Here is a 21,236-nt window from a genome sequence, read left to right as displayed (position 1 = left end):
ACCTGAGCCGAAATCAGCCACTTAACCGACTGAGCCACCCAGGCACCCCTATACATCTTAAGTCATAAATAAAACTGGAAAGCTATTCAAAAGAGCAAATATAATCTTGATAAACAATACAGAAAAAATTTATATCGGCAAACAATTCTGTAGACAAAACACACTAATGGGAACATATGTGTAAATACTCAAAGTTGTGTATACAATTAATAATATAGACAAAGAATAATCAACGTATATTCTGGATTTCAAAGCATAACTCATTTTTCAGAAATTCATCAATATAATTCATCATGCTAATGAGTGAAATTATGAAAAAACTATACAAGCGATAGTACTTTCCAGAAAGTACTAATGAAAACTTTATGCATATTTTATTAATGTATTATATCATATACTTTCTGGTTAAATATTTAAAAATTTTCTATATATATTTTTTATACTGTATCATATACACACACACACACACACAGATATTTGGCTATCACTTACCCTTTTTTTGAGGAATCTTTTTTCAATGTTGTGAGACTTGAGATAGAAACGATTATTTTAATTTAACCTGTATCTTTAACTCTATACTAAATCCTGAAAATTCCAGATTTTGATTTTTCCAAACTTTGCCTCTACCTCACCACTGTTGCTACCTTATTTGGGGCCTTCATTATCATCCCTTACTTCAACTTGGCAATATCTTCCAAAATGATCTCATCATTTACTGATCTTTTCTCTCCTTTTACTACACCACAACCAGAATGATCTTCCCAAAGGCTCCATCTGATTATAAAATACTTTCAATGTCTCTTTCAAGAGATTTCAATGTCTCTTACTGTCTATGGATAAAGTCCAAAAGCTGTAACATGTCTCTTAATCATAGTACCACTCTATCTTGTATTTTGCCTTAGCCATATGGAACTACATGTGATTCCTGAACCAACAAGCTGCTTTATATCTATATCCTTGCTCTGAGAGACTTTACTTGGGGTATCTTGTCCATCTTTATCTGCATGGAAAATGTATATCATCCTAATTATTCATCAAAAATATTTATTAGACAGATACCATGGGCTAAACATTGGTTCAGGTTTTAAGTTATCTACTCTGTGCAGCATTTTAAGGAATTCCTTTACTACCTGCCCTCTGTCTGGTCCCCTCACCTCCAATAGCGTTAAAACAGATATTTTATTCTTTTTATGCTTCAAATCTATTTGTGTGGAATTACACTGCAGCAGCTAGATAGCACTCTGTACTACTCTGTATATAGCTTCCTACTTGAATCATAAGCGTTTTGAAAGAATTAATTGTTTAATATTAGAAAGGGTATGGACTTTGTGCACAGAAGATCATGGCTTTAGAAAAATCCCAACCTGGGACACCTGGTGGCTCAGTGGGTTAAACTTTGGCTGAGGTCATGATCTCGCAGTTTGTGGGTTTAAGCCCCATGTTGGGCTCCATGATGACAGTTCAGAGCCTGGAGCCTGCTTCAGATTCTGTGTCTCCCTCTCTCTGCTCCTCCCATGCCCTACCCCTCTCTGTCTTTCCCAAAAATAAGCATTTTTTTTAAAAAAGGAAAGAAAAATCCCAACCTCTCTGAGCCTCAATTTACTCAACTGTAAATTGATACAAAATAACCAGATTATATTTTTTATAAAGTTTACAGATAATTTGCAAAATGGTTCACACACTGCTTGGCATATAGTAAAATACTCAATAAGGAAAATTCTAACATTTATAGTAACCAAATTATAACCTTAACCTTGCGCAGATTATACAGATTTCAGTAAATACTTATGAATTGGATAAATGAATGAATACAACCATATTATAATTATTTCCAAGTGATGTAATTTGTGGTTCAAGAAAACACAAAGATTTAAAAATACGTGGATGGAACTAAAGGGTATTATGCCAAGCAAAATTAGTCAGTCAGAGAAAGACAAATATCATATGACTTCACTCATACGAGGACTTTAAGATACAAAACAGATGAACATAAGGGAGGGGAAGCAAAAATAATATAAAAACAGGGAAGGTGACAAAACATAAGAGACTCTTAAATATGGAAAACAAACAGAGGGTTACGGAGGGGTTGTGAGAGGGGAGATGGGCTAAATGGATAAGGGGCATTAAGGAATCTACTCTTGAAATCATTGTTGCATTATATGCTAACTAACTTGGGTGTAAATTTAAAAATAAATTAAAATTTAAAAAGTAAATAAAAAATAAAGAAAAAGAAAAATTACTAAAAATTGAGAAAATTTTCCAAATATAACATAATATAACAAAACCAGAAATGTCCAAAAACAACAAATATTTAATTCAACTCTCAAACTTAAAAAAATAATCCCTCAGGGTGTGCCTGGATAGCTCAATCCATTGAGCAACTGACTCTTGATTTCAGCTCAGGTCATGATCCATGATCCATGGAACCAGGCTGGGATCCAGCCCCAAGTTGGGTTCTACATTGAGCATGGAGTCTGTTTGAGAGTCTCTCTCTCCCTCTGCCCTTCTCTCCCACTCACACTCTCTCTCTCAAAAAAGAAAAGAGAGAGAAGGAGAGAAAAAAATAATTCCTGAGTAATATTTTAATGAGGTGTTTTATGGAAAAAAAGTTCAAGTATGATCAATAGGTTTAGAAATAAACTTGAATGGATGGGGACAAAAGCATGTGTCTAGGTGGAAAGATTAAACAAATACTGAAGGTGTCATTTCTTCCCTATTCAATGTACTTAATTATGAATATTTGGGGGAATACAACAACATGATCTTAAACTAATTTAGAATTCTTATACAATGGAGATTACTTTCTCTAAAGTTAAAAAAAATTGGGAAATGGAACAGGAATGAGGTAGAGCTCCCCAATGTTAAAACAAGAGGGAAAAAAAAAGAAAAATAGACTAAAATCTAACAGCACACTTAAAGAAACTAGAAGCAGAATAGCAAAGACACCCTAAACCCAGCAGAAGAAGAGAAATAATAAAGGTCAGAGCAGAAATAAACAATATAGAATCTAAAAAAAAAAAAAAAAAAAACTATAGAGCAGATCAGTGAAACCAAGAGTTGGTTTTTTGAAAAAGTACACAAAATTGATAAACCTCTAGCCAGGCTTCCAAAAAAAAAAAGGAGATGACCCAAATAAATAAAATCATGAATGACAATGGAATTATTACAACCAATCCCTCAGAAATACAAGCGATTATCAGGGAATACCATGAAACATTATATGCCAACAAACTGGACAACCTGGAAGAAATGGGACAAATTCCTAAGCACCCACACACTTCTAAAACTCAAACAGGAAGAAACAGAAAACTTGAACAGACCCATAACCAGTGAAAACATTGAATCACTTATCAAAACTCTCCCAACAAATAAGAGTCCTGGACCAGATGGCTTCCCTGGGGAATTCTACCAGACATTTAAAGCAGAGATAATACCTATCCTTCTCAAGCTGTTCCAAAAAATAGAAAGGGAAGGAAAACTTCCAGACTCATTCTATGAAGCCAGCATTACTTTGATTCCCAAACAAGACAGAGACCCAGCAAAAAAAGAGAACTACAGGCCAATATCCCTGATGAATTATGGATGCAAAAATTCTCAACAAGGTACTAGCAAATCGAATTCAACAGCATATAGAAAGAATTATTCACCATGATCAAGTGAGATTCATTCCTGGACTGCAGGGCTGGTTCAACATTTGCAAATCAATCAATGTGATACATCACATTAATAAAAGATAAGAACCATTTGATCCTGTCAATTGATGCAGAAAAAGCATTTGACAAAATTCAGCATCCTTTCTTAATAAAAACCCTCAAGAAAGTTGGGAAATAAGGAACATACTTAAACACCATAGAAGCCATTTATGAAAAGCCCACAGCTAATATCATCCTCAATTGGGAAACACTGAAAGCTTTCCCCCTGAGATCAGGAACACAACAGGGATGTGCACTCTCACTACTGTTGTTTAACATAGTGTTGGAAGTTCTAGCATCAGCAATCAGACAACAAAAGGAAATCAAAGGCATCAAAATTGGCAAAGATGAAGTCAAGCTTTCACTTTTTGCAGATGACATGATACTATACATGGAAAATCCAACAGACTCCACCAAAAGTCTACTAGAACTGATACATGAATTCAGCAAAGTCACAGTATACAAAATTAATGTACAGAAATCAGATGCATTCTTATACACTAATAATGAAGCAACAGAAAGACACATAAAGAAACTGATCCCACTCACAATTGCACCAAGAATCATAAAATACCTAGGAATCAACTTAACCAAAGATGTAAAAGATCTGTATGCTGAAAACTATACAAAGCTTATGAAGGAAATAGAAGAAGATACAAAGAAATGGAAAAACATTCCATGCTCATGGGTTGGAAGAATAAATATTGTCAAAATGTCAATACTACCCAAAGCTATCTACACATTCAATGCAATCCCAATCAAAATTGCACCACCATTCTTCTTGAAGGTAGAGCAAGCGATCCTAAGATTTGTATGGAACCACAAAATACCCCAAATAGCCAAAGTAAATTGAAGAAGAAGACCAAAACGGGAGATATCACAATCCCAGACTTTAGCCTCTACTACAAAGCTGTAATCATCAAGGCAGCATGGTATTGGCACAAAAACAGACACATAGACCGATGGAACAGAATAGAGACTCCAGAATTGGACCCATGAACGTATGGCCAACTAATCTTTGACAAAGCAGGAAAGAATATCCAACAGAAAAAGACAGTCTCTTTAACAAATGGTCCTGGGAGAACTGGACAGAAGCATGCAGAAGAATGAAACTAGACCACTTTCTTACACCATTCACCAAAATAAACTCAAAATGGATAAAGGACCTGAACGTGAGGCAGGAAACCATCAAAACCCTAGAGGAGAAAGCAGGAAAAGACCTCTCTGACCTCAGCTGCAGCAATTTCTTACTTGACACATCCCCAAAGGCAAGGGAATTAAAAGCAAAAATGAACTACTGGGACCTTATGAAGATAAAAAGTTTCTGCACAGCAAAGGAAACAATCAATAAAACTAAAAGGCAACCGACAGAATGGGAAAAGATATTTGCAAATGACATATCAGACAAAGGGCCAGTATCCAAAATCTAGAAAGAATTCACCAAACTCCACACCCAAAAAACAAATAATCCAGGGAAGAAATGGGCAGAAAACATGAATAGACACTTCTCTAAAGAAGACATCCAGGTGGCCAACAGGCACATGAAAAGATGCTCAACGTCACTCCTCATCAGGGAAATACAAATCAAAACCACACTGAGATAATACCTCACTCCAGTCAGAGTGGCTAAATGAACAAATCAGGAGACTATGGATGCTGGAGAGGATGTGGAGAAACGGGAACCCTCTTGCACTCTTGATGGGAATGCACACTGGTGCAGCCACTCTGGAAAACAGTGTGGAGTTTCCTGAAAAAATTAAAAGTAGATCTACCCTATGACCCAGCAATAGCACTGCTAGGAATTTACCCAAGGGATACAGGAGTGCTGATGCATAGGGGCACTTGTACCCCAATGTTTATAGCAGCACTTTCAACAATAGCCAAATTATGGAAGGAGACTAAATTTCCATCAACTGATGAATGGATAAAGAAATTGTGGTTTATATACACAATGGAATACTACTTAGCAATGAGAAAAAATGAAATATGGCCTTTTGTAGCAACGTGGATGGAACTGGAGAGTGTTATGCTAAGTGAAATAAATTATACAGAAAAAGACAGATACCATATGTTTTCACTCTTATGTGGATCCTGAGAAACTTAACAGAAGACCCTGGGGGAGGGGGAGGAAAAAAAAAAGGTTAGAGAGGGAGGGAGCCAAACCATAAGAGACTCTTAAAAACTGAGAATAAACTGAGGGTTGATGGGGGTGGGTGAGGGGCACTGAGGAGGGCACCTGTTGAGATGAGCACTGGCTGTTGTATGGAAACCAATTTGACAATAAATTTCATATTAAAAAAAAGAAATAGACATTTAGGGGGCTCCTGGACTCCAAAATTTTATACCTTGGAGTAAGGGAAAATTAGAAAGAGACTAGCCTGGGGCACCTGGATAGCTCAGTTAGTTAAGTGTCTGACTCTTGGCTTTGGCTCAGGTCATGATCTCACACTTCATGAGATCCAGCCCACGTTGGGCTATGTGCTGGCAGCGCAGAGCCTGCATGGGATTCTCTCTCTTGCTTTCTCTTTGCCCCTCCCCTGCTTTTCCCTCTCTCTCTCTCTCAAAATAATAAATAAAATTTAAAAAAAGAAGTAGACATTTAATCTCATTTTCTCGATCTCCATTGGAGCCATGAATGGTTTTATATATACAAATGCCTATATATTTATTTATTATTTAAAATATACTTATGCATTTTAACATATAATATTAATACAATGTTTTATTTAAAATATAGTGTATGATATATATATTTAGTGCTTTACTTCCCCATTGCTGTAACTCTGTAGGTGTAGTCTGCCTACTGAGAAATCCAGTACTGATTTTAGTCATAATAAAATGCATTCATCATGTTTTCTCTGAGGATTAAATAAGCTAATCTATATCAAGCAACTTATCATGGTCCCAGACACTTGGCAAAAGGTCAAAACATACCAGTTATTCTTTTCTCCCTCTCCTAACCCTGGTAATAAGAGACAGCATGGGCAGTGGGGATAGAATTGGAGTCTGGATCAGGACAATTCTGTTCACGTCCTGTCTCTATGCCAATTTCTCTGTCAGCAAGTCTCTTCCTCCTTAGAGCCTCAATTTCTTCATTACAGAAGTTTGGGTGCGATATGAGATGACCAAAAGACTGTCCTTAGTGTCTTGGGAATCTGCCTGTCCTCACAGCCCCCAGGGCCCCCAGAGCCCACTGGTTATCAAATTCTTTCAAATTTTTCTATTCAGTAGTTCTTGTGTCAGAAGCACTTAGCATGTGATATTAAGTTTCATAGTCAAATGGATTTATAAGAATCTGTACTGTAATTTTACAAATGAGGAGTTAGGAACTTGAGCCAATTTAAATGTTTTTAAGGATGTTTAAGAAGTTGGTTTTGAATCTAGATCTGGATGTTGGGTGACAAACTGCCCCAGTTCACAGGACTGAGGGGCTTCCCTCCGTGCAGGATTTTCTGTGCTAAAACCAGTATAGTTCCAGGCAAACCAGGATGGTCACTCTATTTTCTGACTATAAGAAGGCTCTATGTCCAATGTGGGGCTTGAACTCACAACCCTGAGATTCAGAGTCACAAGCTCAACCCACTGAGGCAGCTGGGCACCCCTCTATTTGCTGACTGTAAATTATTAGGCTTTTAGTGGTTATGCTATTTTATTTTTTGAAATCTATTTATGTTGTAGGATACTTAGTGCAAAAAGCTCTAATTTGGGAATTGGTGAGAGTCAGAGGGTCTGGGGTTGAATTCAACTCTTTGTTGGCTTCCTGAATGGTTCCTTCTGGGCTTCACTTCCTCTTCTATAAAATAAAGAGCAACACAGAATTCTTAATTTCTTTGAAGCCTCTAAAGAAGAGAGATTCCAGAGCACAGGGGAGCCAACCACTTAAGATTTTGTGCAGTGCCTGCTGCCCCAGCCCCCTTGAGCCCCAGGGCTAACTGGGCCCAAGGGGCTCTTAAGAGACAGCTTTATAGAGATGAAGGCGGGGAGGTTGTGTGCCCAGTATGCACCCTGGTAAATACTTCACCCACCACTCTCCTCCCTTCCAGCACAGCTGCCCTAGGGAGGTAAGTCGGGACTTCAACTCTTCCCACTCAAAGGTCTGTAAGAACCTCATTATGAGCTTCGAAATCCTAAGGCAATCAGGGTACAAATAGTTGAAGAAGACGGAGAGGCTGTCTGTGATCTAAATTTAGAGATTTTGCCTACATTCCTCTTCCCCTAACCCACACTTCCCATCTGCAGCCCTTGATGACTGAAATCCCAGTGTCCTGGCCTCATTCTTACAGATTTACTCTACACCTCCAAGCACGTATAGACCCAGCCAGGCGGCCTCCGAAGCTTTTTATTTAGTGCAGATGTTACAATGTAATTAACTCACACTCCAGTATTCTCACTGGGTGGTGGATAAAGGCTGAGACAAAAGATTTTGGGATCTTGAAAGTGGGCAGACAGTGTGGAAAGAGGACCAGGGGATCCCACCCCCTGAATAACCTTTTTTATTCCTGCTCTGTGGTTGCCATTTATTCAGTGCGTAACTTGCACCGGCGTACTGAATATGAATTTTAAATGTTTTACTCTGTTATTTTTTTCTATACTATAGATGTAAAAATAAGGTGTGAAGATGTAAACTAAATGCACAGCTGCCATATGGCAAAGCTGAGATAAAAACTTAGTTGTTAGATGTCAGGTGAGTTATTTAGTTTATCAAATTCATTTTACACTTGAGAATGTATAGCTTCTTCCTCACATAATGTATTTATCTACTTAATCGATACTTACTGATTAGAACTAGAATTGGTCATCTTTGAGTCCTAGTCCAGGGCTCTATGCCAGTGACTCAGCTAGGCACTGAGAATAAGATGAGAAGTAAACCAGACAATTATGGGAACTTACAATTTATGGGCGGAGAAAGATACTAATCCAATATCCAAACAGATATATAATAATTCTATGATTCTAAAGTGTGATGAGTCATGAAGAAAAATATGTATGGGGTTGTGTAACAGTGGCACACAACCATGAACAGAGAAGTAATGAGTGATTTGAATAACTGGAAGGTAACACCTTTCCAGGTAGTGCTGATGATGCTTCAAAGTAAGGATGCATGAATTCTTATTTCTAAAGGTAAAGGAACCCATTGGAAGATTTTCAGTGGGAGTGTAACACCATTTTACTTATAAAGAAATAATTTGGTTCTGTTGTGGAGAATGGATGGGAGAGGGGCATGACATGAAGCTGGGTAATCATTAAGGAAGGTTCTACAGACATCCTGGTTGCAGATGCTGAGGGAGATGGATGGATGACAGTTGGAAGTGTGATGAAGGAGAGAAGCCAGTGTTATAGTCTGGAAAGATGGTAATAGGTTAATTAGATCTTGGTATGGGAAAGGGTGAGAGATGCCTCCTAGGTTTTTCTGGCTTGAGTACATTGGTAGATGGAGATGGGCTTTCATGAGATGATAAATATTGGAGAGGATCAAATACGGTGATTAACAACAAGTTCAACTTTGGATGTTATGTTTGAGATGCAGATAAGCTCTTACAATTGATGGTCCAACAGGGAATTGAATGTTTGTGTCTACAACTAGAAGAGAAATCTGAGCCACATAAATTTGGGATCATTGATGTACAGAGAAGAGACAAAGAAGCACATTATAAATAGAAAATAATTTTGAAAATTTTAAATATGAATGAGAAAAAAGAAGTGAATGGTTATAGAAGATTATTGTTTGTTTATTTCTCATGACAGTAGATCATGAAATTGTTCCTCAACAAAGAAGTTGGTGTAAGGTAGGACATAGCTGAAGCTTATGGGAGTGATCTAAGCCCCTGATTTTCACACTTGGCTGCCTATCACATTTACCTGGGAAATAAAAAAAATATTTTTGAGACCCACTGACAGAGATTCTGATTTAATTGATAAGAGTGTGACCCAGACAAAGGAGCTTTTTAAACCTCCTCACATGAATCTAACATGCGGTACAGTTTGAGAATGCTTCATCGAAACAGAGAAGAAAAAATGTGAACATGCAGGAGAGGACAATCTAAAGCAGGCAGCTGTGGAGGAATCAGAGATTCTGGACCCTTGACAAATAAGTGAGGGGCTCAAGCAACAAAGAGAGGATGAGGAAGGAGCTGGAGTGATGGCTGAGTGCAGGTAAGAGAGGAGAAACGGTGCAGAGTATAGATGGAGATGTCATCACGTTCACAAGAATGAATGAATCAGTAAGCCAGGAGGGTTAAGGAAGACATCCCGTACCTCACTTCTTGAAGAAGGTAGTAGCTAAGAACTGGTAGGAATAAAGGGTAAAATCACTTTCCACTAATGGAGAAAGATTTTATTCTTTCTGTAAAGAACACACAGAGACAACAAGAATAAGGGATAATATCTGACCCTCAAAAAAGAGTCAAAGGGTATCTGTGGAGACGGATTTGGAGCCCACGACCCATTTGTGGATATGGTAAGACTATAGAAGTTCCGAAATATAACTAACAGCCTCTTACCTGTTCCTTCCTGACCCTTTCATGATCTGTCATGGACTCTAAGTATCATTGCCCCTTCCATCCTGAGGACAGTGACCACTCCTGATCTTCCACTTTCTGACCTCACTTTGCTCTGGTTCTCTTTCCCCAAAAGCCACTCAGGGATTCTCATGGGAAGTTTTGGGACTAATACCTCTAGCACCACCAGCTTCACACTAACAGGCTTCCCAGAGATGGAGGGCCTACAGCACTGGTTAGCGGCCCTCCTCTTGCTGCTTTATGCTGTCTCCATCCTGGGTAACATCCTAATTCTCTTCATCATAAAGGAGGAGCAGAGCTTGCACCAGCCTATGTACTACTTCCTGTCTCTGTTGTCTGTCAATGACCTGGGCGTGTCCTTTTCTACATTGCCCACCGTACTGGCTGCCTTGTGCTTTCATGCCCCGGAGACTGCCTTCGATGCCTGCTTGACCCAGATGTTCTTCATCCACCTTTTCTCCTGGACAGAATCTGGGATCCTGCTGGCCATGAGTTTTGATCGCTATGTGGCCATCTGTAACCCCTTGCGTTATTCTTCAGTGCTCACTGATATCCGTGTGGCTCACATGGGCATATCCATCATCATCCGCAGCTTCTGCATGGTCTTTCCATTGCCATTCCTTCTGAAGAGGCTGCCTTTCTGTAAGGCCAATGTGTTAACCCATTCCTACTGTTTGCACCCAGACCTGATCCGCCTGCCCTGTAGAGATACCACCATCAATAGCATGTATGGCTTGTTCATTGTTATCTCCGCCTTTGGTGTAGACTCAGTGCTCATCCTCCTCTCCTATGTGCTCATACTGCGCTCTGTACTGGCCATTGCCTCCCAGGAGGAGAGGCTTAAGACACTCAATACATGTGTGTCACACATCTGTGCTGTGCTCATCTTCTATGTACCCATGGTTAGTGTGTCCATGGTTCATCGATTTGGGAAGCATGCCCCTGAGTATGTGCACAAGTTAATGTCCCTGGTATATCTCTTTGTGCCTCCAATGCTCAACCCAATTATCTATTCCATTAAGACTAAAGAAATTCGTAAGAGGCTACACAAAATGTTTTTTAAGCCTAAGCTTTGATCAGGGAGAGATCTTCTGGGAACCTAAGTACCCTAGGACTTTGTTGTTCTTGCTGATTTTGGCCCTGGAGCGTTTCAATCTCCTCCTGTAAATGTACCTCTGCTCGGTATCTGCTATTAGTTGTATGGGATAGCCTGGGTATAACCCATTAACTCAATACATTGGACTGCCTTACGCTGTAATTAACTATGTCACAAGTTGCCACAGATGACTTCTCTCAGATCTAACAAGGAAGAGGGTCTTCAATTAGGCTCTTTTATTTGTCCCAATGAAATAGTTACATCTATGCTTTCAAGTAAATCTCAAAACAGACAAACACCTATGTAAACCATGCTATAACTGAAGATTGTTACTTGAGATCAAAGGTATCACCTAATACATTTTAAAGGAATAATACTTTGAGTATCTTTAAACTTTAAAAATTAAAGACACACAATAGCTGTGACCAACTTTTGACTTTTGAAATAAATAAGACTATTTATGAGTCTTATAAAATGGAACCTATATGCTTGACATTCTGACTATGCAATACAAATGTTTACACCTGAACTTTACAAGTTAAAACAAGGAGAAAAAATTTGTGGAAAAAATCATATATTTCTATTCCTTGGACTTGACTTGGGGGATGACTAACTTTCTTCTAGAGAGCTAGTTAGCACTCTAAATGGAAGGTTAATAGATACCAGTGATTGATGGTGGGGCAAGTCTGCTTCAGAGGCAACAGCAGTTGGGCCCACAATTTGCTGGAATATGGACTTTCGTGGCTTTAGTGAGCACCCAAGCCCAGAGACTTCAGCACATGCTAGAGTAGAGCTGTAGAGTAAAGTAGAGAAGCTGAAGAATATCAGGACATTCAGAGAGCATAATCCCTGTAGAGTAACAGCCAGGAGGAGAGAGTAATCATCTGAAAATTCATGCAAAACACATAGAGCACAACCCACATAGGGCACATGAACACTTGACAGAAGTAAACACAAGCACAGCAGCTTTCACTGGACAGAGGGCAGGCTATGGCATATGTCAGCTCTGTTGGATGACTGGAGGAGGCAGACACTGAGGCAGAAACTTAACACTTTTTAAAGAAACATCCTTTTCCGTATTTGTTTTCTCAAATCATCATCAAATAACTTTAAAAAAATAAAGCCATAAGGACTGAGTGACATGATATTGCCCTAAACATAGCAACAATATATATCTGAATCTTCTCTGAACACCACCTGAATGCAAAATTCACCATCCATTACAAAAAATGAAACAGAATAAAAATATAGAGATAACATCTTCGACAGTATTAGATGACAGAGAAATGACAAGTACCCTCGAACAAGATAGTTATAGCCAAAGCACAAAGTTAGAAAGTATTTGGTAGGGAGCAGTGGAGTGAAGGGTAATAACCAAACTTATTCCAACAAGAAATGCCCCCCCCATCACAAACATTCACCCCCAACAGGAGAGGATGGTAACCTAAACAGAAATCTGGGCAGGTGACCTTGAGATTGACTGGTGAAACTGGGAACAAGCCTTACAAGGTCCAAGTCTTCATGCACCTGAGAGGATCAAGCAATGCTGTGGTGCTCCTAAGCATTTGAGAATCTCAGAAGTGTTCAACAAATAAGCTTTTCCAGGAGGTTTTAACCTCAGCCTGAAGGAAACCAGAGAGAAACAGATAAAGATCACTGAGTAAGGAAGACTGTACTGATGACAGGTGCAGGCTATAGAGGAAGCAGGTGAAAGATAGCGCCACAGTACAGAATAAAATTCTCAACTGCATGTACCCCTTGGAAGGAAGGTTTGGAGAGCTCTAGGGTTGGAACAGAGGGAGGGAGCTAGACATCTTCTGGAAACAGTCTTAGCTCTGAGACACACAAGTGGCCTCAAAAATCGGTGTTCCTTTGCGCTATTTGCACAATAGACGGCGCCCGAGAGCCACAAAGCTGGAAAAGCTACCGGCCATCCCCTCCCAGTCCAGAGAATCCCTCTCCCAGTCACCTGGAAAACCATCCTTCTCTATGTATGGGTCCAAAAATCGGATATAAACTAACTCTCCACACAGATATGAGCGAAAAAGAAAGGAAGGAGAAAGATTAACCCACGGCCCTTAAAGTCATGCTTACAATTACAATGGGAATCTTTCCTCTTCTTTTAAAACTATTTTTATATCCTAATGCTTTGGTATCTATAACTGAATATCAGAAACCATATGGCTGACTTCAGTATTTCATAGGTTCTCCAACCACAGAATTGAAAAGTCACAGAATAAGGGGCAGAGTGAGTGCTAGGTGTAACACAAAGTATTTCTGTCATCATTTTGTTCAGTGATGCCTTATTTATTCCTTTAGCAAACACGCATGGAATGACTAACCTGTGCTGAGCACTGGGGAGGGGGCAGTGATAAGCACTGCTTCCTGATAACAAAGAGCATGTGACACTGGGAATGTTTTCTTGTGTGTGTCTCACCAGTTGAATATAAATGTGCTGGGCTAAGCTCTGAATAAGTAAGGGATCACTGCATAAAAAAAGTGAGAAATCCCATTCATTGTTCTAGAACTGTTCACCTGCCAATCCTTAGTTGGACAAGGACCACTGGGGTGTACACACACACACACACACACACACGCACGCACACACACGCACACACACACAGTAAATATAACCTATGCATACTGACTGTGAATTAAAGAAAAATATACTGAGGAGGCAGAAAATTAAAAGTTCTTAATTCATTAATATAGAAAAAATCCTTTACATTTATTCATGTATATATGTATATGTTTTACTGCTGCCTAAAAAATATTGATCAAGTTACTAATTAACAGTATGTTAAAAGAAAACTTTTCTTTTGGACATAAATTGCATGTGTTCAAACTGGTAAGGTTAGTATTTAATCTGATATCTAAATAAATGATACATTTATAAACCTGTTTATAATATTTCGTGTGGTTTGAAGGCTAACACAGTTAAGAAAGTGTATTGAAAATAAACCAGGATTGATTTAAAACTCATGTACAATTAATTGTCCAATTTATACCTAAGATGTGTCTTTTAACTTTCTTTCTCCCTAATAACTGTAAACTTGTTTTTCTACATTATTTGTAAAAACGTTCTTGCACATATTTGGATGCTAAATGTTGGATGGTAATAGAATGTAATCATTAATCTCCATCCTTGCTGAATAAATGAAATGAGAGCTATTTCCATTCCAGTGTTTGTAACCCAGGCGTATAAAGTTTTGGATATATGTTTCGCAGGAATTTCTTTGAGTTTCAGATTTATTTTACTTGCTTCTACATTTCATGTAAGATTTGTTTATGAAATTGCTGACTCCAGAATTTTGTGTTAAAATCCACCGTAGATTTAGTTTATACAATGTCATGTCAAATGTCCAATACAGAAAAGCCACTTAACACTCTGTCTCTTCTAAGCTGTTTAATATTCACAGAGGATTTTGTCTCAGTCAGGGACAATGTGCTTGACCACCAAGACTAGTATTTAAAGTTGACTCGGAGCCACTGTTGCTTACAGACTGTCTTCTGTGGTAAGAATACAGACAGCCATTCAGGAAGCTTCTTACTCCCAGGTTGTAATATGGGATATTTGCCCTAAAAAATAGCCTTGTGGTTCCCAGGCTTCATGCTGCTCTGCACAGTTCTCATAAACATTAACTACAGTCTCACGTTCTCTGTCACACTGCAGCCGTTCCCAACGTGGCCTAGCTATGCAAGGGGGTATTTAAAAGGAATAGTTAGTAAACACATCTTGCGAGACTTTTTCATAACCCTACCATCTCCCTTCAGGCAGTTTTCTCTCGCAGACCCTAATGACTAAATTTCATAATCACGGAGCCCTTAAAACGAATATGGTGCCTCCCATGTTGTTAAGTCACAATAAATACTTTTGGAGGGATAAAGGAATGAGCTGTGTTTCTTTTAAGCAAACCAGAAGTAAAGATTGTAAGGAAAATAGTGTGTCACCAGAATTATATCCACTCCACTAAAAAAAGTGCTTTTTTTAGACTCAGGATTGAATAAAGGATAGTGACTAACATCTGTGCTAGGAAAAATGGAGATTGAGAAAAAAATTTTTTTATTAACATGATTACTGGCCGTAAATGTTGTAAGATCAAGACTGAATAACCAGCTCTGTCTGTTGCATTTCTATTAATTGAGATCTGTTTATAATCTAAATTTTTCATAAAGCTTGCCACACATCCATGCTTTGGATGAGTGATGCATGACTCCAGAAATGTATCGTAAGTTTTGGCTGGGGGCTGTACTTTCTTTGTGAAGAATGTTGGGGGCTTATGCAAAGTTCAACGAAATAGCCAATGTTTAGGTGGTGTCAGCTGACTCCTGAGTGACACATGTACAAAACAGACTAAATCAAATAATCATTTAACAGATAAAGTATCTCCTCTATTTATTTTCTTACATATATTTGATAAAGAAGTTTTCCATGGGTAATAGCAGAAAAGAAAAAAGAATAAAAACACTTAATATGAGAAATATGAATTCTAACCACATACACCTACACCTAATCTGACAAATCCATTGAACAAGCTGTTGGCCTCTGACTTTGGCTTGAAAGATCCTCTAGAGGTTCCCAAGTATTATTTGAAACTGACCCCCATATTCTGAGGACAGGAAGAACCCGGAGAAAGATGCAGGCCGCCCCAGATCTGTAGGTGGCAGATTTAACAAGGAAACTTACACACTAGGTTTGTCCTGGATGACCCAAGGCCAGTACATCTTCACACCTGCTACCAGAATCTTAAAAGCTTATATAGAGGGGGTCGCCTGGGTGGCTCAGTCAGTTAAGCGTCTGACTTCAGCTCAGGTCATGATTTCGCAGTTCGTGGGTTCAAACCCTGTGCTGGGCTCTGTGCTGACAGCTCAGAGCCTGGAACCTGCTTTGGATTTTGTGGATTCTGTGTCTCCCTCTCTCTCTGCCCCTCCTCCACTTGTGCTCTCTCTGTGTCTGTCTCTCTTTCTCTCAAAACTAAATAAACATTAAGAAAAAATATTTAAGTTTCTATGGAGGTTTTACCTGGGCTCAGTCATGTATATTTTATAGAAGGTTTCAGCAAGACATGACTATCTCAAGGTCATTTCCTTGGGGCTGCGTTAGGGAGAGGGAAGACAAACTCTATGCACATTCCAAGGACAGCATCAGGGGTGAGGAGCCCCCACTGCTGGGGTCCAGCTCTTGGGTCAACCAGCAGTCACGACTTCTCCATGACCTTCCCAACAGACATTCGTGTTCAGGTGCTGCTTGATAAGAGGTCCTCCTCTTCCCCTGCATGGGGTAATTGCTCAGCAGGGACCCAATTACTTGTTTGAAGTTGGGAAGATAGTAATTCACAAAGTGACTGCTGACTTCATGACCTGTTCGTTGTTTCTATGAAACTTGAGCCCTCTTCAGGGCACACACCCCACTGAGCTGTCTGGAGGGCATTCCTGTGCTCAGTGCACGGCCACCAACACGTGGATCCCCTCTTTCCTGAACATGAAACAGAGTGGTGCAGGGTCCTGAGTCCACCCTGCATCAGCACGGTGGGAAAATGTGTGCAGCTGACAAAAGAGGGTCAGATATTCTCCTGACGAGGCAATGCCCTTGCTGGGGAGAACCGTAACCCAGAAGAAGGATCGTCTGTACCCCTGATTCTGGGGAAGAGCGCTTCTCATCCTACTGAATCACAACAGCAGCAGCAAAGCTGTCCCATCCTAGCAGAACTGATCAAGTGTGGAGATGGCTTCCTGGAGGTTGGGTGAACCTCAGTGGGACTGAGAAAGTGGGGCTGATGGTCAGCCATGCCCAGGGGCCTGGTCATAGCCTTCTGCTACCCTGCTCTCATTTCTGAAGGTTCTCCCACTTCCTGGGCTCACACAGAAATTAATTGCATGGAAGGCCACACAACGTGGAGGTGTGTTTTCTCAATTCTGCATCACATTCTAGTTGTATTGAGTTTACTGTGAGTCTTACTATGAGGCACGGGGGTCAGGAATCCTACCCTACTGTAAGTCTTGTTCTAGTTCCATCTCTTTATTGACCCGCCCAATGCAGGCCCTGGAGGATGAACTATGCACCCCTGACAGGCAATGCAAAAGCATGACCTTTATTACTCAGACATTTTCCCCTACAAACCTCAGTATTGTTCCCCTGCAAACTTAGCTGAGCCAAGTTCAGTATGTAGTTTTCTTAGGTAACCTAATTTTCTTTTTCTTTTTTTTTAACTCACATTTGTTTTCTTTTTTCACGTTTATTCATTTTTGAGAAAGATAGAGACAGAGTGTGAATGGGGGAGGAGCAGAAAGAGAGGGAGACACAGAATCGAAGCAGGCTCCAGGCTTCAAGCTGCCAGCACAGAGCCCGAGGCGGGGCTTGAATCCATGGACTGCGAGGTCACGACACCTGAGCCGAAGTCAGACGCTTAACCTACTGAGCCATCCAGGCGCCCTGTGACCTAATTTTCTAAGGCAGAACTAAGGGGCATATAATAAAAGAAGTGTAAAATATTCTTTTCTATTTTTAGTTGGCCAAATCCAGGTATTTTCCCATGTCAATAGGGAAAAAGGTTGAGTTTAAAGAAAAGCTTGTTAAATAAAGAAAGACAAGAGAAAGTTTCCATTTTAGCAAAAATCAGGGCTTAATCTCCACCGTCTGGGGACGGAAGACACAGTAGTGGCCCTAAGTTCTTCCGAAGTACTTCATAAGAGGAGGAGAAACATAGGAATGTTTCTTCCTTATCCCCTGTAAACAAGCCACATTGGTAACTGAAAATGAAGAAAGAAGGGAGGAAATAAAGTGGAGAGGAGCCAGCGGCACGTATAGGAGGCTCCTATTCCAGTGCTCCTTGTCCTTTCTTCTTTCTACCCTTGGCTGTCAATGTTAGGCCTGTAGTGAAAAGGTCGTCTTCTTCTTCTCCCTGGGGTTGGAATCAGAGAACGTTTTCCTCATTTTCATATATAGAAGGGTCCCCAACCCTTGCCTTTGCACCTATATAATAATTTAATCTGACTCTCAACGCATAATAAATTACTACTCTTATTATTAACTGATGCAGTGCTTCTTGTATGAATCAAAAAGGTCATTATTGGGGTGCCTGGGTGGCTCAGCTAAGCATCTGACTTTTGTTCTCAGCTCAGGTCTTGATCTCAGGGTCGTGAGTTCAAGCCCTCCATGGGGTGTGGAGCCTACTTAAGAAAAAATGTATATATATATTACTTAAACTGACTGAAGACCATAGTCTGACTCATTATTTCCCATTTGAACTCATGCTGAGTTATGTTACAAGGGCACTGACATTATGATTCTCTTATTTCACTTATGGAACCGGAATCCCAAATGCTTATATCATTTCCATTCAGAAATAGTTCCCTCCCTCTGGCACCTGATACTTCACTTTCATATTCCCTTAGGGAGGGAGGGGAGGGTGGGTGATGGGTATTGAGAAGGGCGCCTGTTGGGATGAGCACTAGGTGTTGTATGGAAACCAATTTGACAATAAATTTCATATTAAAAAAAAGAAAACTCTAGATAACTTTATGCTCAGCTGTGCTGGGGTATCTGGCCCAGTTTCCCTTGTGTGTAGGTCGATCTCAATAGGGCATCTCCTTTAACTTAGTCTAGATGTAAGCCCAAACCTCATCTGAGAGTACTCTAATTCTGCCAAGGAATTTCTTATTGTATCCTACCTCCCTGGTATCAAGGAAAGAGAATGCAGGAAAGCTGATCTAATGGAATGTGCAAAATAATTATTTTCTAGTGTCTAAGTCATAAATTCTCTATTGCCTCTCCCAGGGCTTTTTAGCTAGAAATTCTAGAAAGACATGATTTTTGACATCTGTTACCACATCATTATGTAGAAGAAAATTAAAATCCCAAGAAAGGAAGACAAAGAAAAATCATTTTATTAGTACAATGTCAAAAAGAAAAAAGGTCTATGGTTCAGATATTGAATCTCCCTGTGAGAGGATGGTTTAGTGAGCAGATGAAGGAAGCAGAGAAGAATCTGGAGTTTCTTCTAGATGTCAGCCTCTTTCAGTTTTCTGGGGTCATACATCGTATAGCAAGTTCTGACAATACATCAAATTTCACTTTGTGCTTTGAGTGTTTTGAAGCACTCATGAATGTTCAAGGTGACAGTGATGGTGAAGGGAAGGATAACTGTGGTAATGTTAATAGTGAGGCCAACTCAACAGAGGGTGGTCCTTGTTGGGATTAGACACACAGAGTGGAGATAGACAAGAACGGAGTCTCATCTGAATCACCTATCATCTATATTATTCTGAAAAACTGACTTAATTTTCTACACCTCATGAGATTGTGATGAAGGTTAAATGCATTAAATCACATCAATTTCTTATAGAACCGGACACTTTTAGTGATGACACTCAATTTATTAGTTATTATAATATTGGTAATAGCTCTGTTATAAAAAATGATTCCTAGCTTACATCAATCTTCCTCAGGAAAATGTTATCTAATCACCAACATTCACCTCTCTATGAATGCCACTGAGGTTTGCTGATTGTACTACCATTTCTTTTGTGTTATCTCCACTTTCTGATCTTTTACTTTTCCCACACCACACACATCTATTTTATTATTTGTGATTGAAGATGATGACGGTGATGATGACAATAACACCACAGATGAAGACTTATGGCTACAGTCAACATCAGATATTAAAGGCAAGCATGAAAGTCATGTTTTCATGCGCCGAAACATATGGACAATGGCTCGGCGGATCTCCTTTGTCTTGGCGCTGTAAATGAGAGGGTTGAGCACAGGAGGTACAAAGAGGTAAACATTGGACATGAGGACGTGTACATAGCGTGGGGCATGCTTCCCAAAGCGGTGCACTGTGGAGACCCCAATCATCGGTACGTAAAACACAAGTACAGCCAAGATATGTGACACGCATGTGTTGAGAACTTTCAGGCGTTCCTCTCGGGAAGCGATGGCCATGACCGAGTGCAGAATGAGCACATAGGAGAGGAAGATAAGAAACACGTCCATGCCAAAGGTGGATACAAGAACAAAGAGTCCATAGATGCTGTTGATAGTGATATCAGCACAGGCCAGCTTCATCATGTCTGGGTGAAGGCAGTAGGAGTGGGAAAGAACATTGGATCTGCAGATAGGCAGCCTCTTGAAGAGGAAGAGAAGGGGAAAGAGGGTGATGAAGCTCCGAGCAGCCACAGCTATGCCTATTCCGGCAATGACTTCATTGGTGAGCACGGCAGCATAGCGCAAGGGATCACAAATGGCCACATAGCGGTCAAAGCTCATGGCCAGCAGAATGCCCGACTCCATCATGGAGAAGGAATGAATGAGAAACATCTGAATCAGGCAGGCATCGAAGGCAATGTTGCGGGCATTGAGGCAGAAGGTTCTGAGCACGGTGGGTAGTGTGGCCATGGACATGGCCACGTCACTGAAGGACAGCATGGACAGGAAGTAGTACATGGGCTCATGGAGGCTGGGCTCCACTCGCACGGCCTGCAGGATCACAGTGTTGCCTCCGAGGGCCACGGCATACATGACACAGAGGGGCCCTGCTAGCCAGGCGTGAGAGCTCTCCAGACCAGGGATGCCGGTCAGGAGGAAGGAAGCAGGATGAGTGACATTGAACAGTCCCATGGTGGGGGGGAGGCCAGGGCACTTTTCAGGATTGGAACTTGGGGACTTCTGAGAGTTGCCCCTTCTAGAGGGCAAGAAGCCAGGGAGTAAGACACACAGGGGGTGAAGTCTACACAGTTGGAAACTGATGCCTTCCTGAAATCACTGGTTAGAGGTAAATGTAGGCAAACTTTCTTTCTTCATTTTATGGTCAGCAGGCCCCAGGAAGGGCTAATTTTCCTCTATTTTATGAAGAAAATTAAGACATTGAGAATGCTTCAAAAATATTACTTAGGTACAAAGAAAATTTTCTATATTTCAATTAGTTT

General features: G+C 40.1%; 2 protein-coding genes across 2 annotated transcripts; one reads left to right on the top strand and one right to left on the bottom strand.

Annotated features, from left to right (window-relative positions):
* Window positions 1–10,341: 10,341 nt before the first annotated feature.
* On the top strand, window positions 10,342–11,286 carry LOC115525750 (olfactory receptor 51I2-like). Its single transcript, XM_030333111.1, has one exon. The coding sequence runs from the start codon at window positions 10,342–10,344 to the stop codon at window positions 11,284–11,286; it is 945 nt and encodes a 314-aa protein (XP_030188971.1).
* Window positions 11,287–19,989: 8,703 nt separating this feature from the next.
* On the bottom strand, window positions 19,990–20,928 carry LOC115525707 (olfactory receptor 51I2). The gene has a single exon (XM_030333008.1). It carries the CDS (start codon window positions 20,926–20,928, stop codon window positions 19,990–19,992), a length of 939 nt encoding a protein of 312 aa, XP_030188868.1.
* Between the last annotated feature and the right edge of the window lie 308 nt (window positions 20,929–21,236).

Source organism: Lynx canadensis, chromosome D1 (assembly GCF_007474595.2).
Source record: "Lynx canadensis isolate LIC74 chromosome D1, mLynCan4.pri.v2, whole genome shotgun sequence".
NCBI lineage: Eukaryota > Metazoa > Chordata > Mammalia > Carnivora > Felidae > Lynx > Lynx canadensis.
This window is presented reverse-complemented; position numbering and strand designations above follow the sequence as displayed.

Excerpts from the sequence above, each read along its gene's own strand:
- LOC115525750 (XM_030333111.1), top strand. The coding sequence starts at position 10,342 with ATGGGAAGTTTTGGGACTAATACCTCTAGCACCACCAGCTTCACACTA.
- LOC115525707 (XM_030333008.1), bottom strand. The coding sequence starts at position 20,928 with ATGGGACTGTTCAATGTCACTCATCCTGCTTCCTTCCTCCTGACCGGC.